Consider the following 17,300-nt stretch of genomic DNA (forward strand, 5'->3'; position numbering starts at 1 on the left):
ATTATTGATAGGAAATGTGCTGGAGGCCTCAGAATTTCATAAGAAACGTCAATAGTAAAGGTTAAAAAGGATTTTTCCATAACCTGGCAACAAGCCTAGGAAATTGTAAAGAAATGTCCTACTTGTTCCTTCTACAATCAGACACCATTACCAGCAGGATGTAACCCAAAGGGTACTCAGAGGAATGAAATCTGGCAGATGTATGTGTTTCACTTTGCAGAATTTGGAAAATTGAAATATGTACACCATACTATCAATACTTATTCAGGATTTCAATGGACGACTGCTTTGAGTTCTGAAAAAGCTGATTCCTGTAATCACTCATTTGCTAGAAGTTTGGCCATCATGGGTATACCAGCACAAATTAAAACTGACAATGCTCCAGCATATGTCTCTATTAAAATGAAACAGTTTTTTGCTTATTATGATATAAAGCACATTACAGGTATACCACATAATCCTACAGGCCAAGCAGTTATAGAAAGATCCAACAGAACTCTAAAGGACATGATAAATAAACAGAAAGAGGTAACAAAAACCCCCAGAAGTTTACTGCACAATGCTCTATTAGCTTCGAATTTTCTCAGTGCTAATGAGAAAGGAACAACAGCTGCAGAGAGACATTGGTTAATAGAAAAAACAACAGAATTAAATCAGCCTATATACTTCAAGGATGTGCTGACCTCACAATGGAAACCAGGGTATGTGTTATGTTGGGGACGAGGTTTTGCTTTTGTTTCTGCAGGAGAAGATAAGCTGTGGGTACCATCAAAATTGATAAAGGATCGATTTGAACAAGAGAGACCTCTTAATTAGAGGAGGTGAAAGTTCATCAACCAACATGACCATCCAGTTTAAACTCACTTACACCATTAATACATGCCTTTTCATTTAATCAGATGTAACTTGCCAAAAGGGAACCTCCCCAAAATTAGTCTTGGGGAAGGGTTTTTGTTTTTGTCTTTTAGGAGAATGAAGGATAAGGAATCTGAAGAACACTGGACAAATGAGACAACTGAAGAAAAAGGACAAATCATCTGTCCCAGGACAAAGAGTAAAATGGCCTATTGGTATATCTTCTACAAAATTTCATAAATCTTCCTAAATTTTTGTTTCTTCTCTTCTCTAAAAAATTAATACTATTGGTCTTCTTGTAGTCCCAGTTCAATTAAAGCTTCAAGCTGATTTTGGAGTTGGAGAATGGCTCTCTCCTCCTTTAAACTCAAGCATGTTGTTAAAAGGAAAATGAAAACTCCCGGTATCATATCAGAAGAAAAAGCCATCTTCTTACATGGAACAGGAGAGAAAGCAAATTAATTAAGGAACTATTCTATTACTAATCTTAATTCTTTGATTCTATTCTGATTCTTTAAATTTTACTTAAAGTATGAATTTTATATCAAAATTACTATATATATATATATATATATATATATATATATATATTAAACTTTGTTAAGATAATAATGGTTATATAGAGTACTAATTAATTCTAGAGAAAAGGCTTCGATTAGCTGCCTATACATGTCTTTGTGTTCGAGTCTCTTTTCAGTTTTCTGCAGGAAATCACGGCCAGGCCTAACTTCAACTGAAATCTCCAGGAAGAAGATGGGGCCCCACAGTGACAATTCCACATAGAAAATAATATCACTAAGCTGACAAACATCATCTACAGATCAGCTTTGGACTACAAAGTGCTTAGAGCAATTCTGAGATGGCTAGCTGAGATGATCCAGTTTCAAAGACTACTTGAATAAGGACTTGAGATAAACCCTGAACTTTGGCATTATGGATAACAAAGAATATAGTTACCTTTCCTAGAATTTGTCAATTAACCCAAAATTTTTCTTTTCAGAATAAAAATAACTTTGCCCATATTGAGCAGGAAGCAATTTTAAGAATACGATGCCCACCTTCCCAAAGGGGTGGTGTGGGGTGGGTAGTTTTTTGGTCTTTTTAGGGGTATTGGGTCTGGGATAGTTTTCATTGTTTAGGAGGGTTGGTTACAAGTTGTTGTTAAGGGTTAGGAAAAGGGCTAGGCAAAAGGTGCTTGTTAAAAAAAAAGAAAAAGAAAAATGTAAAAGACAATTACTAGTTTTAAATACTTTATATTGGATTGGATTGTTTTATATTGTATACAAATTATTATTATTATTGAGATTGAGATTGTTAGAGTATGTCATATACATATTTCTAATCTTGCTCAAGATATTGTATTTATACCATTCATTTAACAATGTAATGCAATTTGCTAATCCTTGAATTTTAGTATTACCAACTATTAGAATATATAGAAATGAAAATTAGTGGTTAGACATTACAATTGAACTTGTAGTCATATTAGGTGTGTTTTCAAGATCAAACAGATATATTTTAGATAGACAGGTAATCTTCAAACCCTTCAGAGATCTATAGAATATGGCATTTAAAATGTTTTAATAACTTAGGAATTTTTCTTTTTTGCTATGACTATGAGACATGTCGACTCCTGGCAGTACCAATCTACTTCAGAGTAAATATGGGCATTAAAGAAACTGCATATGGAATTAACTTTCATTGTGGCAAAAGTTAGCCACTGGACAACAATGTATCCTCAAATCAACTGCTGATAAACAGGACAGTCAGGACATGAAACCAAGGACTACCAGTTCTTGCCAAAACAAGTGTGGTTGTGGCTTTAACAAAAGGCATCTTCTGAAGCCAGGACAATATGGCACCATCCCTTAAGTGAGTGGCCTTTGCAATCTGTAAAAGGTACCGTGTCCTTTTCTTTGAAGGCAGCTGAACAGGAAGTGGGCCAATGGCTTCTGATGTGCAATGGAACAGCAGATGAAACAGTTATTCTTGGAGAATAACTAAGCTCACCCCTCTCAATAGTAGACTGGCATTTAATAGAGGGATGTGGAGAAGAACAGGATGCTGAGATGAAGCCACATAAACACAGCCAAGAAAAATGGACAGCTGAATTGAAGAAACATCAATAATTTCCAGAATTTAAAATCCTGAATCATGACATGACACTAATGGAATTCGGGTGTTTCTGGTACATGGACTGCTCTCACTAAATGTAAGGTCAAACTGTTGACCTTGTATACATCCTAGTTCACAAAAGAGTACGATAAGCCTATAGGCTGAAGATGATGCCCCAACCCTGTGGAGAAACCTCAGGTGGCTGTCTAGACAACTGGCTGTTTCTGTCAACTCACATTTTTTTTATGGAAGCTGCTTGCATGCACTTCCTGTTTTTATTTTTTATTAGGTAGTGTTATTTCCTTCTTGGGTCTCTGAGGGAGTTGAACATCAGTTAGTTATACTTATAATTATCATTGTTAAGGACTTCAGAAAAACTCACTAAGAGTTGTAAGTGTATAAATTTGAAAGATGTTATAAGACAGTTCTGTTAGCAATATAAGTTAGGATAGAAAGTGAATCAGGTACATTTTGGACTTACCAAAATAGGATAGATAATGGAATTATTTTCTCTGAATTTGTCAAATGCAAATGGACTAGATATTGTTTAGGTATTTATTGTTTGTAATATGGTATTTAGTTATTGTACTTTTGTACATAGTTTTTCTTATATTAGTTATAACTTTTTCCTTTTTTCTTTTTATTAAAATAGAAAAGGGGAAATATAGTAATATTTTATTTGTATTGAAATGTGATTTTATTTATATGTTAATAAAGTTGCCTTGAGGTCAGAGCAAGCCAGAGCAGGAACTGGGCGGTAGTGGTGCACGTCTTTAATTTTGGGAGGCAGAGCTAGGTAGATCTTTGTGTGTTCAAGGACACAGCCAGCATGGCAGACACACGCCTTTAGTCTCAATAGCAACCATAGAAGACCTGGAGGTCTGTACAAACAGGCAGCGATGAGGAGGTCATGTGGCTGGGTTTACAACCAATGAGAAAACAGAACAGAAAATCTATAAAAAAAAAAGATAGGACACAGAGAGGTAGCTCTCTTGGGGAGAGGAAGAACAGCAGAAGCAGTGAAGGGTAAGGTTTTCAGCTCTTGCTCTGACCTCGTGGTTTTTAACTCTGCAATTGGTACTGTGTTTCTTATTTAACAGGCTGGTTACATCTACAATAGAGCTCAAGCTTCTTTGCTCCAGGACTGTGAGAAAGTCATGATTAGCCCACAGAGTCTCCTTGAAGGGCTGTGAGAAAGTCCTTAGTAGTCTACAGAGTCCTCTTGAATGACTGTGAGAAAGTCCTGATTAGCCCATGGAAGGGAACACACTATCTAGCTGGATTCAGGCTGCTGCTGCCAGCTGAAGGTACATTGAGATAGAAAATCAAATTACTTGCTTCTTGATTCAAGGACAGGCAGATAGTGGTTGAATGCATGTGCTGTGAATCATTCTACTTCTGTCCTTCAAGACTATATATGAGCTGGCTGTCTGGCATTGATTAGAAGACCTCAAGACTCTTTTCTGTATTTTTCATTGGCTCTACAATCTGCATACCTGTACTCATCTACACAGATGACTGTCTGCAGGTTCAGACAAAGTACAAAAGCATCAGGAGAAAGAGACGAAATGTTTAAAGACTAGGCTATATTGAAAACTGGGCAATATCTCTGACCCAAAACTTCTCAAGTGAATAAATTAAAATGTCTAAGAAATATCTTTTAAATTGGTCAACATCTTTAAAATTAAGAAAATGAAAATTAAAACTACTTTGAGATTTCATTTTACTCCAGTAAGAATGACTATTATGAAGAAAACAACCAAAAACAAATGCTGGCAAGAATAAGTGCTGGTGAAGGTGTTGGGGAAGGGGAACCCTCATTCACTCTTAGTGTGACTGCAAATTCTGGAAATCAGTGGAGCCATTCTGGAAATCAACATGGAAAATTTTTCACATGGTCCAGATGTATTACTCCTTGGCATGTAACCAGAAAACTTGATATCCTAATCCACAAATTCTTCCTTAGCCATGTTCATTACTTTTCTATTCAAAATAGCTAAGAAATACAAACGACTAAAATCTCCTTCAACAAAAGAATGACTAATGAAAATGTGGTACACACATAAAATAGAATTCCACTTAGCTATGGAAAAAATGAACTCATGAAAATTTTCAGGAAAATATGTAAAAGTAAAATGTATTATACTGAGTGAGGTAACCCAGGCACAGAAATACTAATGTTAAATGTCCCCTCTTCTTCATGCTTTCTGTCTTTGAATTTATAGATGTGCACTTATAACCTGGAGAAACTACAAACTAAGATAGGAAAACAGGACTGATTGGGGAAGTAATTCTAGATATTGGAATAGCATGCAGGTGCTACAAAGAGAGAAATATAATAAATGGAGGAGTTAACTGATAAGTGGTCAGAGAGGCAAATACAGAGTGACAGAGAAGAAGGTGAGATAAATTTTACTAAGGATGTTTGGAGAGAAATGGAGAAGCTTATTATCACACATTTATCTAATGTCACATATAATATGCATGTATAAAAATATATTTTAAAGATGCTATGAAATTTATAATGGCAATACTTCCCCCCAAGTGCCATGGACTATATGGGAAAACCCCAGTACCATGCATGAGAAACCTCCTCTCATATTGTTGGTCAGGGTACTTCAAGCAATGTCTAAAACAATACCAAGTATAATTGCCCTTGATTGTCTTACAGAACTTGAAGATACAATTCTGTTACAGAAACCACAATATACTTCAGACACAGAAATTAGAGGAATTGAACTGAAACTCACCTGGAACTTCTTATCTGAGGAGTGGATTTCATAAGTTAAAACCTGCCAAGGCAGAAGAGCAATAACTGGGCTTATCCAGGAGTGATATCAGTGAACAACAAAAATAAATTAACTGGCAATGCATCCATGGTGGTGCAACAGAGGAATTTTAATCTTGGAGGTTTCAAGGGCTGACTAATTGGACTTAAGGCACACTCATTAAGAGGGAAGCCATATCTTGTACTGTAAACACAGATAATTAATTGGGCCTGCAAAGTGCATAGAACCAAGAGGTGAACCTGCTGCTGCCAAGTTCAGAACCTAGTATACTTTCTAGTTGTTTTCTTAATACCTATCTTTTACACATAGATAAATATAGTTCTCACCCCTCAACAAGAAAGCATCTTTTTACAATATATGGATATTATCACAAAGTCCCACATGTGGTCAAAATGCATAATTGACTGTAAGGTGCCTAACCCCAACTGATATCTCTGAAATGAATCCATTCAAGCTAAGGCTTGGAGAAAACACAGAAGAGGGGGCAGAAAGACCTCAGATTCCCAGGATCCCTATTGATAGGAAATATCCACTGACCATGACAAGGGACTATGCCTATGAACACTCAATACTACATTTATGCAAATGCATCAGCATAATTGCACCAGTTGGTACACACATAAAAGACAGAGGAACTTCTACATGGTCTTATCCCTAGATGGAGGAATACAGCAGTCCAATGGCTGCTGAAAGAGGGAGAATCAGGTGCCTCAGTGTGAGAAATCCCATATTGGTTGCCCAATCACAAGTGCTTAACTCAGGATTCATTCACAAAGAAACAGAACTAAAAGGACTCAGTAGGTTATATATATATATAAGTTTATATATACATATGTATATATGTATATATAGTAGTTTATATTATATAGTATATATAAACTGAAAATTAAAGAAGAGATCATAAATATGGGAAATGGGTAGGTACTGGAGTGGTAGAGGGAGGGTGGAAGTCATATAGTGCAGCCAAGTAACTATGAGTTTCTCTAAAACAACCACTACTTTTTACAAAACAATTGCATGTGGCAACATTTTTAAGATCTCTAACTTTGATGCACATTTGAAACCATTTTGAAAGCTGAACTGTATTAGAAATCATTTCAAATGAAACCCCAATTCAATCTCCTAGTCTTGTTATTGAACTTCTGGTTTGGGGTCATGAACTCAGGCTCACAAAAGCCACAGAATGATCTCTGAATGAGTTCACAATTGCTTAATACAACAACCTTTGACTGGTCACTACAATAATCGTTTCTTCCTTTTAGTAGCTAGTTTTACAAAAAACTGTGGAGTGTAAATGATTTCTTTTGACTGCACTATAAATATTACCTCTCAAGATTTGCTACAAGCTGAACAGGTGGCTAAAGCTGGAATCCTAACAGTAACTATAAAGAGCTCTTCACCATGTCAGACTACCTTTGGTTTGAAGGAATACCTTTCCCTGCTGTAGGGTTTGAAAAAGAAATAATTCAAGAAGCTCATGATAAGTTTGTGATCAGAGATGAAGACACAGTCATATTGACTTACCCCAAATCAGGTAAGAACTGTGAATGAGAATAATCCTGAAGTGTATGAAGGTTAGGTTTTTAGATCTCTTTGATTTGGGCTATAAGTGGAGTGTTCTTTTTATCTGATGCATAAAATGTTTGTGAGCATGGAGAGCTGTGTGTGAGTGCATTTTCACTCAGAGAAAGACCTCTAGTCTAATATGTGTAGGCAGAAGATCAGTCAAATCGTGAGATAAATGTTGATATATCCTAAGTAGACTCTGTCATTATTCTGCCTCTGTGTGGAAGAGAGAGTAGAAAAGGGAGAATGATGAAAATAACCAGAATAAATAACATCAAGGTGTAAAGACATGGATGCAAGGATATGTGGAGAGAGGACAATGTCAGGTAGAAGATTTACCATGAAACTTGTCCAGGTAAAGGAAAGAGTAAACAAAATGAGGCATCATGGGTTTTGGCGGAGGTTTGTTTACTGGGTGGCAAAAACACTGAACATTTGGTAAATGTTACATTGCTGATATTGAAAAGCAATAACATGGAAAATCCAAGGGCAATAGAACACAAGAAAAATATTCATGTAATAGTCCAGAGACAAGAGCCAGAGAAATATCCATTGACCAACAATCATTTAAACACAAATACAACTGTGTATGATAAATAGACACAAGGGGATTTATTCACATTAAAGAGAAGTAGTATTCATACACACACTGCATCATGGATACATCTCAACAGCATTGTATTAAATGACAGGAGCCAAGCCCAAGGACAGATTCCATGAATGCATCCATGTGAATATCTGGTATAGTCAAATTCACTGCATCAGACTAGAATGATGATGGCCCAAGACTAGAGGTGATGTTAATAGGCAGGTATTCAGTATATTCTTTGTTTTTAAGAGTCAAGCATTGGGAATGTACCAGATGAATATGCTTTGTACTGTATAGACATTGTGAACACCATAGGTCTGTGTGCTTGGAAACAGTTGCACTGTAAATTGTGTAGTTATATATGCTACTTCAGGCTTTTCTGCAAGTACTGTTGAAATAATGACCACCACTTTTCCTTCTTCAGGAACTAACTGGCTGATTGAGATGGTCTCCTTGATTCAGACCAAGGGGAATCCCAAGTGGGTTCAATCTGTGCCTATCTGGGAACGTTCACCCTGGTTAGAGTCTCAAGTAGGATATCAAATATTAATGAATAAGGAAGGACCACGCCTCATCAGCTCCCACCTTCCCTTCCATTTTTTCCCCAAGTCTTTCTTCAGTTCCAAGGCCAAGGTCAGTGTTCAGTGGTTATAAAATCTTTTTACAAAATTCTCTTTGAACTTATTCTACCATGACAGGCCCTGGAGATCTTGCTGAAATGCACTCTGATTGTGTAAGGTGGGAGTGGGAAGCTGGTCTTCAAATACATAGGTGATGCTATTGTGTCCCTTCCTCAGACTACATCAGAGTACCAGTATATCAACAACCACACAGTGCTCCTGGATAAATAAATATATGAAAGAAAGTAAAATATCAACTAGAGCATTCAGAAACTATATACAGGTCAAGCATAGTTCATACTCTAGTGTACAGTGGATAATAATATTTGCTGTCATCGAGGTCAATTAGTTAATCTTGATTCTACACATAGCTCATGCCCTTGAATTACTCAAGACACAGCTGCATATAGTGGAAGCAGCCTGACCAGGCATAAGTGCTCTAATTGTGGAGATTGTTCAGTAGTCATGCCTCATTTGTACCCATTGTGTCTTGCTGTATCTATCTGTCCATTGAGATCAGTAGCCACAGGATTCATCCACATCACTTAGAGAGGATCTCCAGAAGGGAGCAGAGATATATAGGTTCTAATCTATTATAGTTTCTAGTTAGTAAAAAAATTTTCTGGAAGTTTCTTCACCATAGAACTTAAAAATATTTTATGCCTAAACAACAAAGATAGATATAGAATTATTACCTCTCTTAAAAATATCACAACAAAGGTGTGATCATACACTTATATGCATGTGTGTTATGTGGATTTGGCAAAACCTTGACTGGAGAAATTGAAGCCTGAAGAGTTGAATTCTAGAATAATTTTACAAAAAGAATTAGTACAAAATATAAATTTCCATTTATTAAAATTATTATTTATTTTTAAATTATTTCCTTTTTTGAGATTATAATATAATGACATACATCATTCCCCATACTTCCTCCCTCCAAGCTTTCCTCCTTTCTCTCTTTCAAATTTGTGGTCTCTTTTTTCACTTATTGTTGCTACATCTGTGTATGTATCTACATATTTTTCAAAATTTAAATATAACCTGCTCAGTCTATACAATGTAACTTGTATGTATGTTTTCAGGGCTGAGAATTTGGTATTGGATAACCAACTGTTATGATTTTCCCAGAGGAAGTCTATGTCTTCCACTATCAGCATTTCTTAGTTGCCTGCAGGTCTTTGTTTTCATGGTACAATGACACACTGGCTTTGAACTCTGCACCATGATTCTTTTGAAAGTTATATTTGGTAGTTACAGTTGCAAAAAGCATTTAGTTTCTCATATTGCAAATAGATTCAGCACTGTACTCATCACTCTGTGTATATAAGTTGTTCTTCACAGTGGATGGGTGGTCTTTCCATTGTAAGGTATTGATATTCACAACTATAGACTCAGTCTTGGATTTTTTTGTTATTATTGTCATTTTGTTTTTTACACTATTATTGACCTGAGTTATTTTGTTGTTACATGTGTGTAAATGAAATAAAAATAAAAAAGAGGATTCTGACTATACATTTACACTTATGTAAATATTTTGTCCAAATAAAAATAATATATGCTTTTAGAAAATTGATGGATATTTGATTGACATTTCATGTAAATTTTGCCAATTAAAAGGTATTGGAATGCCTATATTTACCTTCATGTGCATGTTTTTCAATTTAAGGTAATCTACATCATCAGAAATCCCAGAGATGTTCTTGTGTCTGGTTATTTTTTCTGGGGTAAGACAAACCTTGCTACGAATCCAGAGTCACTGAGAACTTACTTTGAATGGTTCCTCAGAGGAAATGGTGAGTGTCCTATTATATATAGGACTTGGGGGGAGGCTCAGAGACATTTTTAAAGACAAAATCAGGTATAGCACAGGCTTCTCTTGAACTCTCTATATAGCCAAGGACAGTGTTGACACTCTAATCCTCTTGCATCTACCTCTTGAATTCTAGGACTACAAGCACATACTACAATGCTCTGTTTATTTAATGTTGGGGCTCACAACCATAATATCATCTATGTTATCTAATTTGTTTATATCCCGAGCCTTTAATATATTCTTTAGTCCTCACATGGCTCCATTTTATCCCTGTACATTCAACCAATCTGTGGCTCCAAGTTTCATCACCATTTTGAATCTAATTATAAAGTCTTCCTCTTTTCATACACCACTTCATAACTGGGCATAGCCACAGGTTGCCTTATGACACATCATCCTAGCAATATTTGGAGTATCTAGTCTTTCCAGTACTAAGGTAGTTATTATAATTTGTGGTATTATTGAATAAGAAATGCCATACCTACACTGATATTTGAATATTTGTTTCCAATTTGATAGCACTCTTTCAGAAGATTTATGAAGTACATCCTTTCAGTAAGAATTACATCATTGAGTTTGGGCATTGAGAGGTTTAAATTTCTTTTTTTTTTAATTTATTTTGTACCCTGACCAGTTCCCCTCTCTCATTTCCTTCAATTTTTCTCCCTCACCTCCCTCCCCATCCCACCCATAAATCCACTCCTCTGTTTCTGTTCAGAAAGGAGCAGCCTCAACATGGGTGTCTACACAGCACGACATCAAGTTGACATAGGGCTATGCTCCTCTCCTTGTATTAAGGTGCAGCAAGGCAACCTACTATGAAGGAAAGGTTCCTGATTGTCAGCCAAACCAATAGAAAGAAGCCCTGCTTTCTCCACTAGGATTCCACAAGCAGATCAAGCTGCACAATTATCACACATGTGTGGAAGGCCTATGTTGGTCCTTTTCAGGCTCCTTAGCTGAGAATCTAGGGTCTGTGAGCTACTTTGAGTCCATGTAAGTTGTTTCTATGGGTACCCTTGTAATGACCTTGACCTACCTGGCTTGTCCAGTCTTCTTCCCTCTCTTCAACAGGATTCCTTGAGCTAGACCCAATGCTTGGCTGTGGGTCTCTGTGTCTGTTCACTTCAGTCACTCAATGAAGGCTGTCTTATGACAATGTTGGTAGCTAGCAATCTGATTATAGGAAATTACCAGCTCAGGAAACTACCCACTATTGCTAATAGTCTTAGCTTTAGTCATCCTTGTACATTCATGGGAGTTTCCATTTTACCAGATTTCGACCTGACCCCAAAATTCCTCCCATCAAGATGTCTCTTTCATTACTCTCCCACTTCATTCATACCTCCAACCTGATCTGTTCCCATCCCCATTTGTCCCCATCAACCCAAGAAATCTCTTCTATTTTCCCTTACCATGGGCATTCATGAATTGCTGTCCCCTTTGATCCCTCCTTGTTACCTAAACTCTTTGAGGCTGTAGATTGTGCAAGGTTATATTTTACATACAGTTAATAACCACTTATGAGTGAGTACGTACCATGTTTATTTTCCTTGGTTACCTCAGTCAGGATGATTTTTTTTCTAGTTCCATCTAATTATCTTCAAACTTCCTGGTGGCATTGATTTTTACAGCTGAGTAATATTCTATTGTGAAAATGTACCACATTTACTTTATCTGTTGTGTAGTTGAGGAACCCATAAGTTGTTTCCATGTTCTGGCTATTATTAAAAATGTTGCTATGAACTTAGTTGAACAATAAATCACGTGAAAAGATTGAGCCTCCTTTGCATAAATGCCCAAGAGTAATATTGCTGGGTCTTGAGGTAGATTGATTCTGAGTTTTCTGAGAAACATCCAGATGGATTTCCATAGTGGCTGTGAAAGTTTGCACTACTGTGAGCAGTGGAGGTGTCTTCTCTTTGATCCACATCAAAAGGTTAAGTTCTTAAGTCACATCCAGTTTCCTGTCTCTGCTTCCTGCTTGTAGTTGAGATGACCTCTCAGCTTTCTGCTGCTATAGTCCTGCCTGCCACTTGTTGCTATTTTTTTTTTTTTTTGAGACAGGGTTTCTCTGTGTAGCTTTGCGCCTTTCCTGGAACTCACTTGGTAGACCAGGCTGGTCTCAAACTCATAGAGATCCACCTGGCTCTACCTCCCAAGTACTGGGATTAAAGGCATGCACCATCACCACCGGCCCAATCATTTATTCTTATTCCTCTAGAATAATAAGCCCAAATTAAATTCTCTCTGCTTACTTAACTTGCCTTTGTTCATGATGTTTTATCACAGCAAAAAATAGCAAATATGCATGTCTTTCTACCACATAATTCATTTGTGGATTCTTAGGGGTTTTTTGGTTGTTTGTTTGTTTGTTTTCTCATTGGCTTCCCATATATTAGCCTGATGTTAAGATGCACCTTTCCAAATATTGTGAATCCTGTTTCTTTCTTTGTTTCAAAAGTATTTTCATAGGAATGAATTCTTTATATTTTGTATTTAATTTAATTTTTGTTGATATATAATAAATTAATTCATTATATATTTTCATCCATGTGTGCAGATATTTTGATCAAATTATTGGCTCACTAACCTCTCTTATCCATTTCCTGCTCATGCTGCTCCTTTTCCTCTTCTCCACTAGCTGTACTTTCTACTTACATGACTTTTTCTTCATGTGTATGTTTGTTACCCAGTAAGGTCTATTGATTTTGCTTACTAGACCACAGCAAGGAATCATTTATAGGAACATGGGTACCTTATCAGCAGGTCCTGGACTAAAAAAAATACCTCTCCCTCCAATAACAACTACTAACTGCCCATTGATGCAGGAAGGAGGAGGTCTCATGAATCCTGCCCCTAACAACATTTAAAAAAATGCTTTATTACTCATGAATATCTTCTCATTACTTGATCGAGTATTTGAGGACCCAGTCTTGTGAAGTAATCACAGCTTCTATGAGTTAAAGGGTGCTATGGCCATGTAATGTCTAAAATACAATATTTTACTTCATTCTACCCAATATCTAATCTTTTACAACATTTCCATACCAGTTTCCTTCATGTTTCTTAAAGCTACATGGATATCTATATTATCTCATTTGGGGTATTTATTCTCTCCATTTTGGCCTTTTTTGAGACTTCAAAACTACTACTGCTCACTACAAGAATAATCTTCTATTACAAAGCTGACAATAGGTATACATAAGGATAAAAATAGCTATTTAGAAGATAATTTGATGTGCACATAGAGTCCATTTAGCAGAAAAACTGTGATAGCTTCAACAATAGGATCTATTCCCTCTCTGAAATGGATATTCAACCAAATGCACCACATTTGAACTCCTCGTAACCAGAAAATGATTGGTTACCATGATACCATAATTTCCCTTATTGTACTAGTGGGCATAATGATGGTCTCCATTAGACAGCACGGCACTTTCTGGTACTATGAGAGAGATTCAGCAGAAAGGCGTATTTCATCCCATTCCCACTTTGCTTTCTTTATGTACTGCGACAAGAATATGAGGATGTGTTCAGAAATAGGTCTTAGCAGTTAGTTTTAGGAATCACTGACAACAGTAACATTTGCTTTTATTATTTGAATCCTCAGGCCCTTTCTAGGCAACAAATCCTAGGGAGATATCCCAGTGCTAGCAATGGAGTTTTCATTTAATAACCTATGAATTCTTGGAGCAGCATTGTTCCTTGACTTAAACTTTTTAATATTTTTAATGAGCTTACAAACTGATGAGTTTCCATAAGGCATTTTCATATATTCTTGGTTTTGGTTAATTTTACCCTTCACCCTCTCAGCCCATCTTCATGTTAACCCATTCAATCTCATATTCCCTCCATTCATATTCATACTAGAGGTTTTCTGCAATTTCTCTCCTTTAAGGTCTATTTTTTCATGTTCCTATTCTAATGGCCCCTTTCAGGGTTCCTGTCCTTTATATGCACTTCAAGTTAAATACACTAAGAATTTTTCTAGGATCCTCATATGAGAGAGAACAGGGAATATTTATCTATCTGTGCTGGGGTTACCACGTTAGGTGCATTTTCCTGTTCCACCTATTTTACTGAGAATTCCGTAATTTCACCTTTATAGATGAATTAAATTAAACTGTGTATACACATTACAATTTTATTATCTACTTTTCAGTTGGTGGCATGTAGGGTAAAGCTGTTTGCCAGTTATTGTAAATAGAGCTGCAATAAGCACAGGTGTTTGAGTATCTGTATCGTTGTACATTCCTCACTACATAGTAGACTACACCTAAAAAGTTTGATCATATACCTAAGAATCAATAGCTGGGCCATACAGAAGTTTTCCTTTCAGCTTTGAGAAAATGCCACAGTGATGTTAATATTGATTGTATCATTTTCCTCTCACCAGTGTTTCTCTTTCCCCAAAATTTTCTTTCTTAAAAATTTTAAAAACTAAGCTTTATTATAAAGAAACTTGTAAATAAACAAGAAGATACACCTAAATTAATGAGACTCCAAGTCTGCACAACTGAATGAATTTATATACAGTTAGAATTGGTATTCAAAAGAGAAACTGTGAAGCTTCACATTAAATATTACACTTTCAATATCACTTATATTGCACTGATTTTCCAACACCCAACCAAAAATCCATGACGAATATACAACTAGAACACAGTAGCCTGATACTCTCTTTCAACTCTCTTATCCATTATCTGCATCTACCCTTTCTCATCCCTTTATATTTGGATTCTCTTCTCTTTACTCCACACTTCAAATATTTGCTGTCATTTGATCTCTATCTTTCCTTTAGTTGACTTTTTAAATGTTTTTAAGAGATGGGGTTTCTCTGGGTGACTGTTCTAGCATCATTTGTTTTCTTGACAATAGCCATTTTGATAAGATAGACTTTTTAATTAATATTATTTGTGCTTCTCAGACAGGTAATGATGTTGAAAATCTTAAAAGTTCACATAAGGCATGGTTTTTCTTTTTTGGTAACACCGTTGAGTTCCATGGACCAGGGTTTGTTTGTTTTCTTTGTTTGTGTGCGTGATTCAAAACAGGGTTCCTCTGTGTGCCACCACCACCTAGCATGGCCCAAGTTCATTTGAAAAAAATTTTCCATAGTGGTTAATGATTTTCTTTGTTTGATAGAAGTATTTTAATTTATTGAGGTCCAACTTGTTTATTTGCTATCTTTTTCTGAGTATTATTTAAAAATTCCTTAGCTGTGATACCATTTCAAAGTGGACTTCCTAATCTTTCTACTACCAGTTTCAGAGTTTGGGGTCTTCTGTCAAGGTTCTTGACATATTTGGGATTAGGGTGAATGCACTTGCATATCTCTCTCTCTCTCTCTCTCTCTCTCTCTGTGTGTGTGTGTGTGTGTGTGTGTGTGTGTGTGTGTGTGTGTGTGCATATATGATGTGTGTGAGTACATGTGAAATGAAGTGTGCAGGTCAGGACTAAGAACAACTTACAGCAATTTGTTATTTCTTTTCATCATGTGGATTTAGGTCATCAGATTTGGCAGCAAATTAATTTTCCTGTTAAGCCATTTAACTACTCTTTGTAATGTTCCTGATTGTGGTTAGAAAGCATCTTGTTGACAAGTTTTGTATCTATGTTCATCATGTATCTCAGTCTGTACTTTTCTTTTTTGTTCAATATTTATCTGCCTTTCATACCAAGATGGATACTTTATAAAAAGCACTTTGGTGATGTGCCTTCTTTTCCGACTTTTATGAAACATCAATAAGCTTTGTTTAAGTTCTCTGAAGGTCTGAGAAAATTCATCTGGGCCTGAATTCTTTTTAATTTAGATTGTTTTAAGTACTTCTGCAAACTCATTGCTTGTTACAGGCCTGAGTATTTGTATAATTTAATTTAATTTTTTCTATAATTTATCATCATGCACCCCAATCCCACTCATTTTTCATGACTTCCATATCTGCCCTCCACCCCTGTATCCTCCCCTAAAAATAACATATTTTTTACGAGAAAGAAAAGTTTGAGTATTGTTCTTTACTGAATAAGAAATCAGAAGTAGGAAAGATTTCCCATGCTCTTACCAAAAGTGGTCATCTTACAAAAAGCAAGATATAGATTCAACATTATTATCATCAATGTTCCAACACAATTGTTAACATAACTGGAAAGAACAATACTCAATTTCATATGAAAAAATAAGATACAGGATTACTGAAAAAATCCTGTACAATAACAGAACATCCACAGGTATCATCACCTCTGATTTTGAGCTCTACTACAGATCTGTGGTAGTAGAAACTGTATGGTATTTGCATAAACACAGAAAGGTGACTCTGTGTCACCTTTGAACTAAATACTAAGACATAAATCCACAAAACTACAGACACATGATCTTCAACAAACAAGCAAAGATTATACAATGGAAAAAAGAAAGCACCTTCAACAAATATTGGTGGTCTAACTGGATGGCAGCTTGGAGAAGAATACAAATCAATCTACAGTTATCACTTTGCACAGAACTCAAGTCCAAGTAGATGAAAGATCTCAAAGGAAATCCAGATACACAGAATCCGATAGAAAAAAAAATGAGGAATAGCCTCGAATGGCACAGGAGACAACTTCCTAAACAGAACACCAATAGCACAGTCACTAATATCAACAATTAATAACTGTAACCGTGTGAAACTGAAAATCTATAAAGCAAAGGACACTGTCAACAGGGACAAAATTGCAACCCAAAGATTGGAAAAAGATTTTGAACAACTTGGCATCTGACATAGGGTTAATATCCAAAATATATGAAAGAACTAAAAAACCTAGACACCCACAAACTAAATACTCCAATTTAAAAATGGAGTACAAGTAAAAAGGAAGATTCATGAGGGCTACAGCAAGATATCAATGTAAAAGGGAAATAGAAGAGAATATGTGACTGATCTGAGCACAGATGGGTTGGGGACAGGAGT

The 17,300-nt window shown here is 36.0% G+C and overlaps 1 protein-coding gene across 2 annotated transcripts in view; it reads left to right on the plus strand.

The window, feature by feature from the left end:
• The first annotated feature begins 7,160 nt into the window (after positions 1 to 7,160).
• Positions 7,161 to 17,300, plus strand: part of LOC118569541 (bile salt sulfotransferase 1-like) — a 34,510-nt gene continuing 24,370 nt past the window's right edge. For both annotated transcript variants that reach the window (XM_036167467.1, XM_036167477.1), the window contains exons 1-3: positions 7,161 to 7,293; positions 8,339 to 8,547; positions 10,204 to 10,330. In XM_036167467.1, coding sequence (XP_036023360.1) covers positions 7,161 to 7,293; positions 8,339 to 8,547; positions 10,204 to 10,330 — 469 coding nt within the window. The remainder of the gene's footprint in view (positions 7,294 to 8,338; positions 8,548 to 10,203; positions 10,331 to 17,300) is intronic.

This window comes from Onychomys torridus, chromosome 1 (genome assembly GCF_903995425.1).
Source record: "Onychomys torridus chromosome 1, mOncTor1.1, whole genome shotgun sequence".
Taxonomy (NCBI): Eukaryota; Metazoa; Chordata; class Mammalia; order Rodentia; family Cricetidae; genus Onychomys; species Onychomys torridus.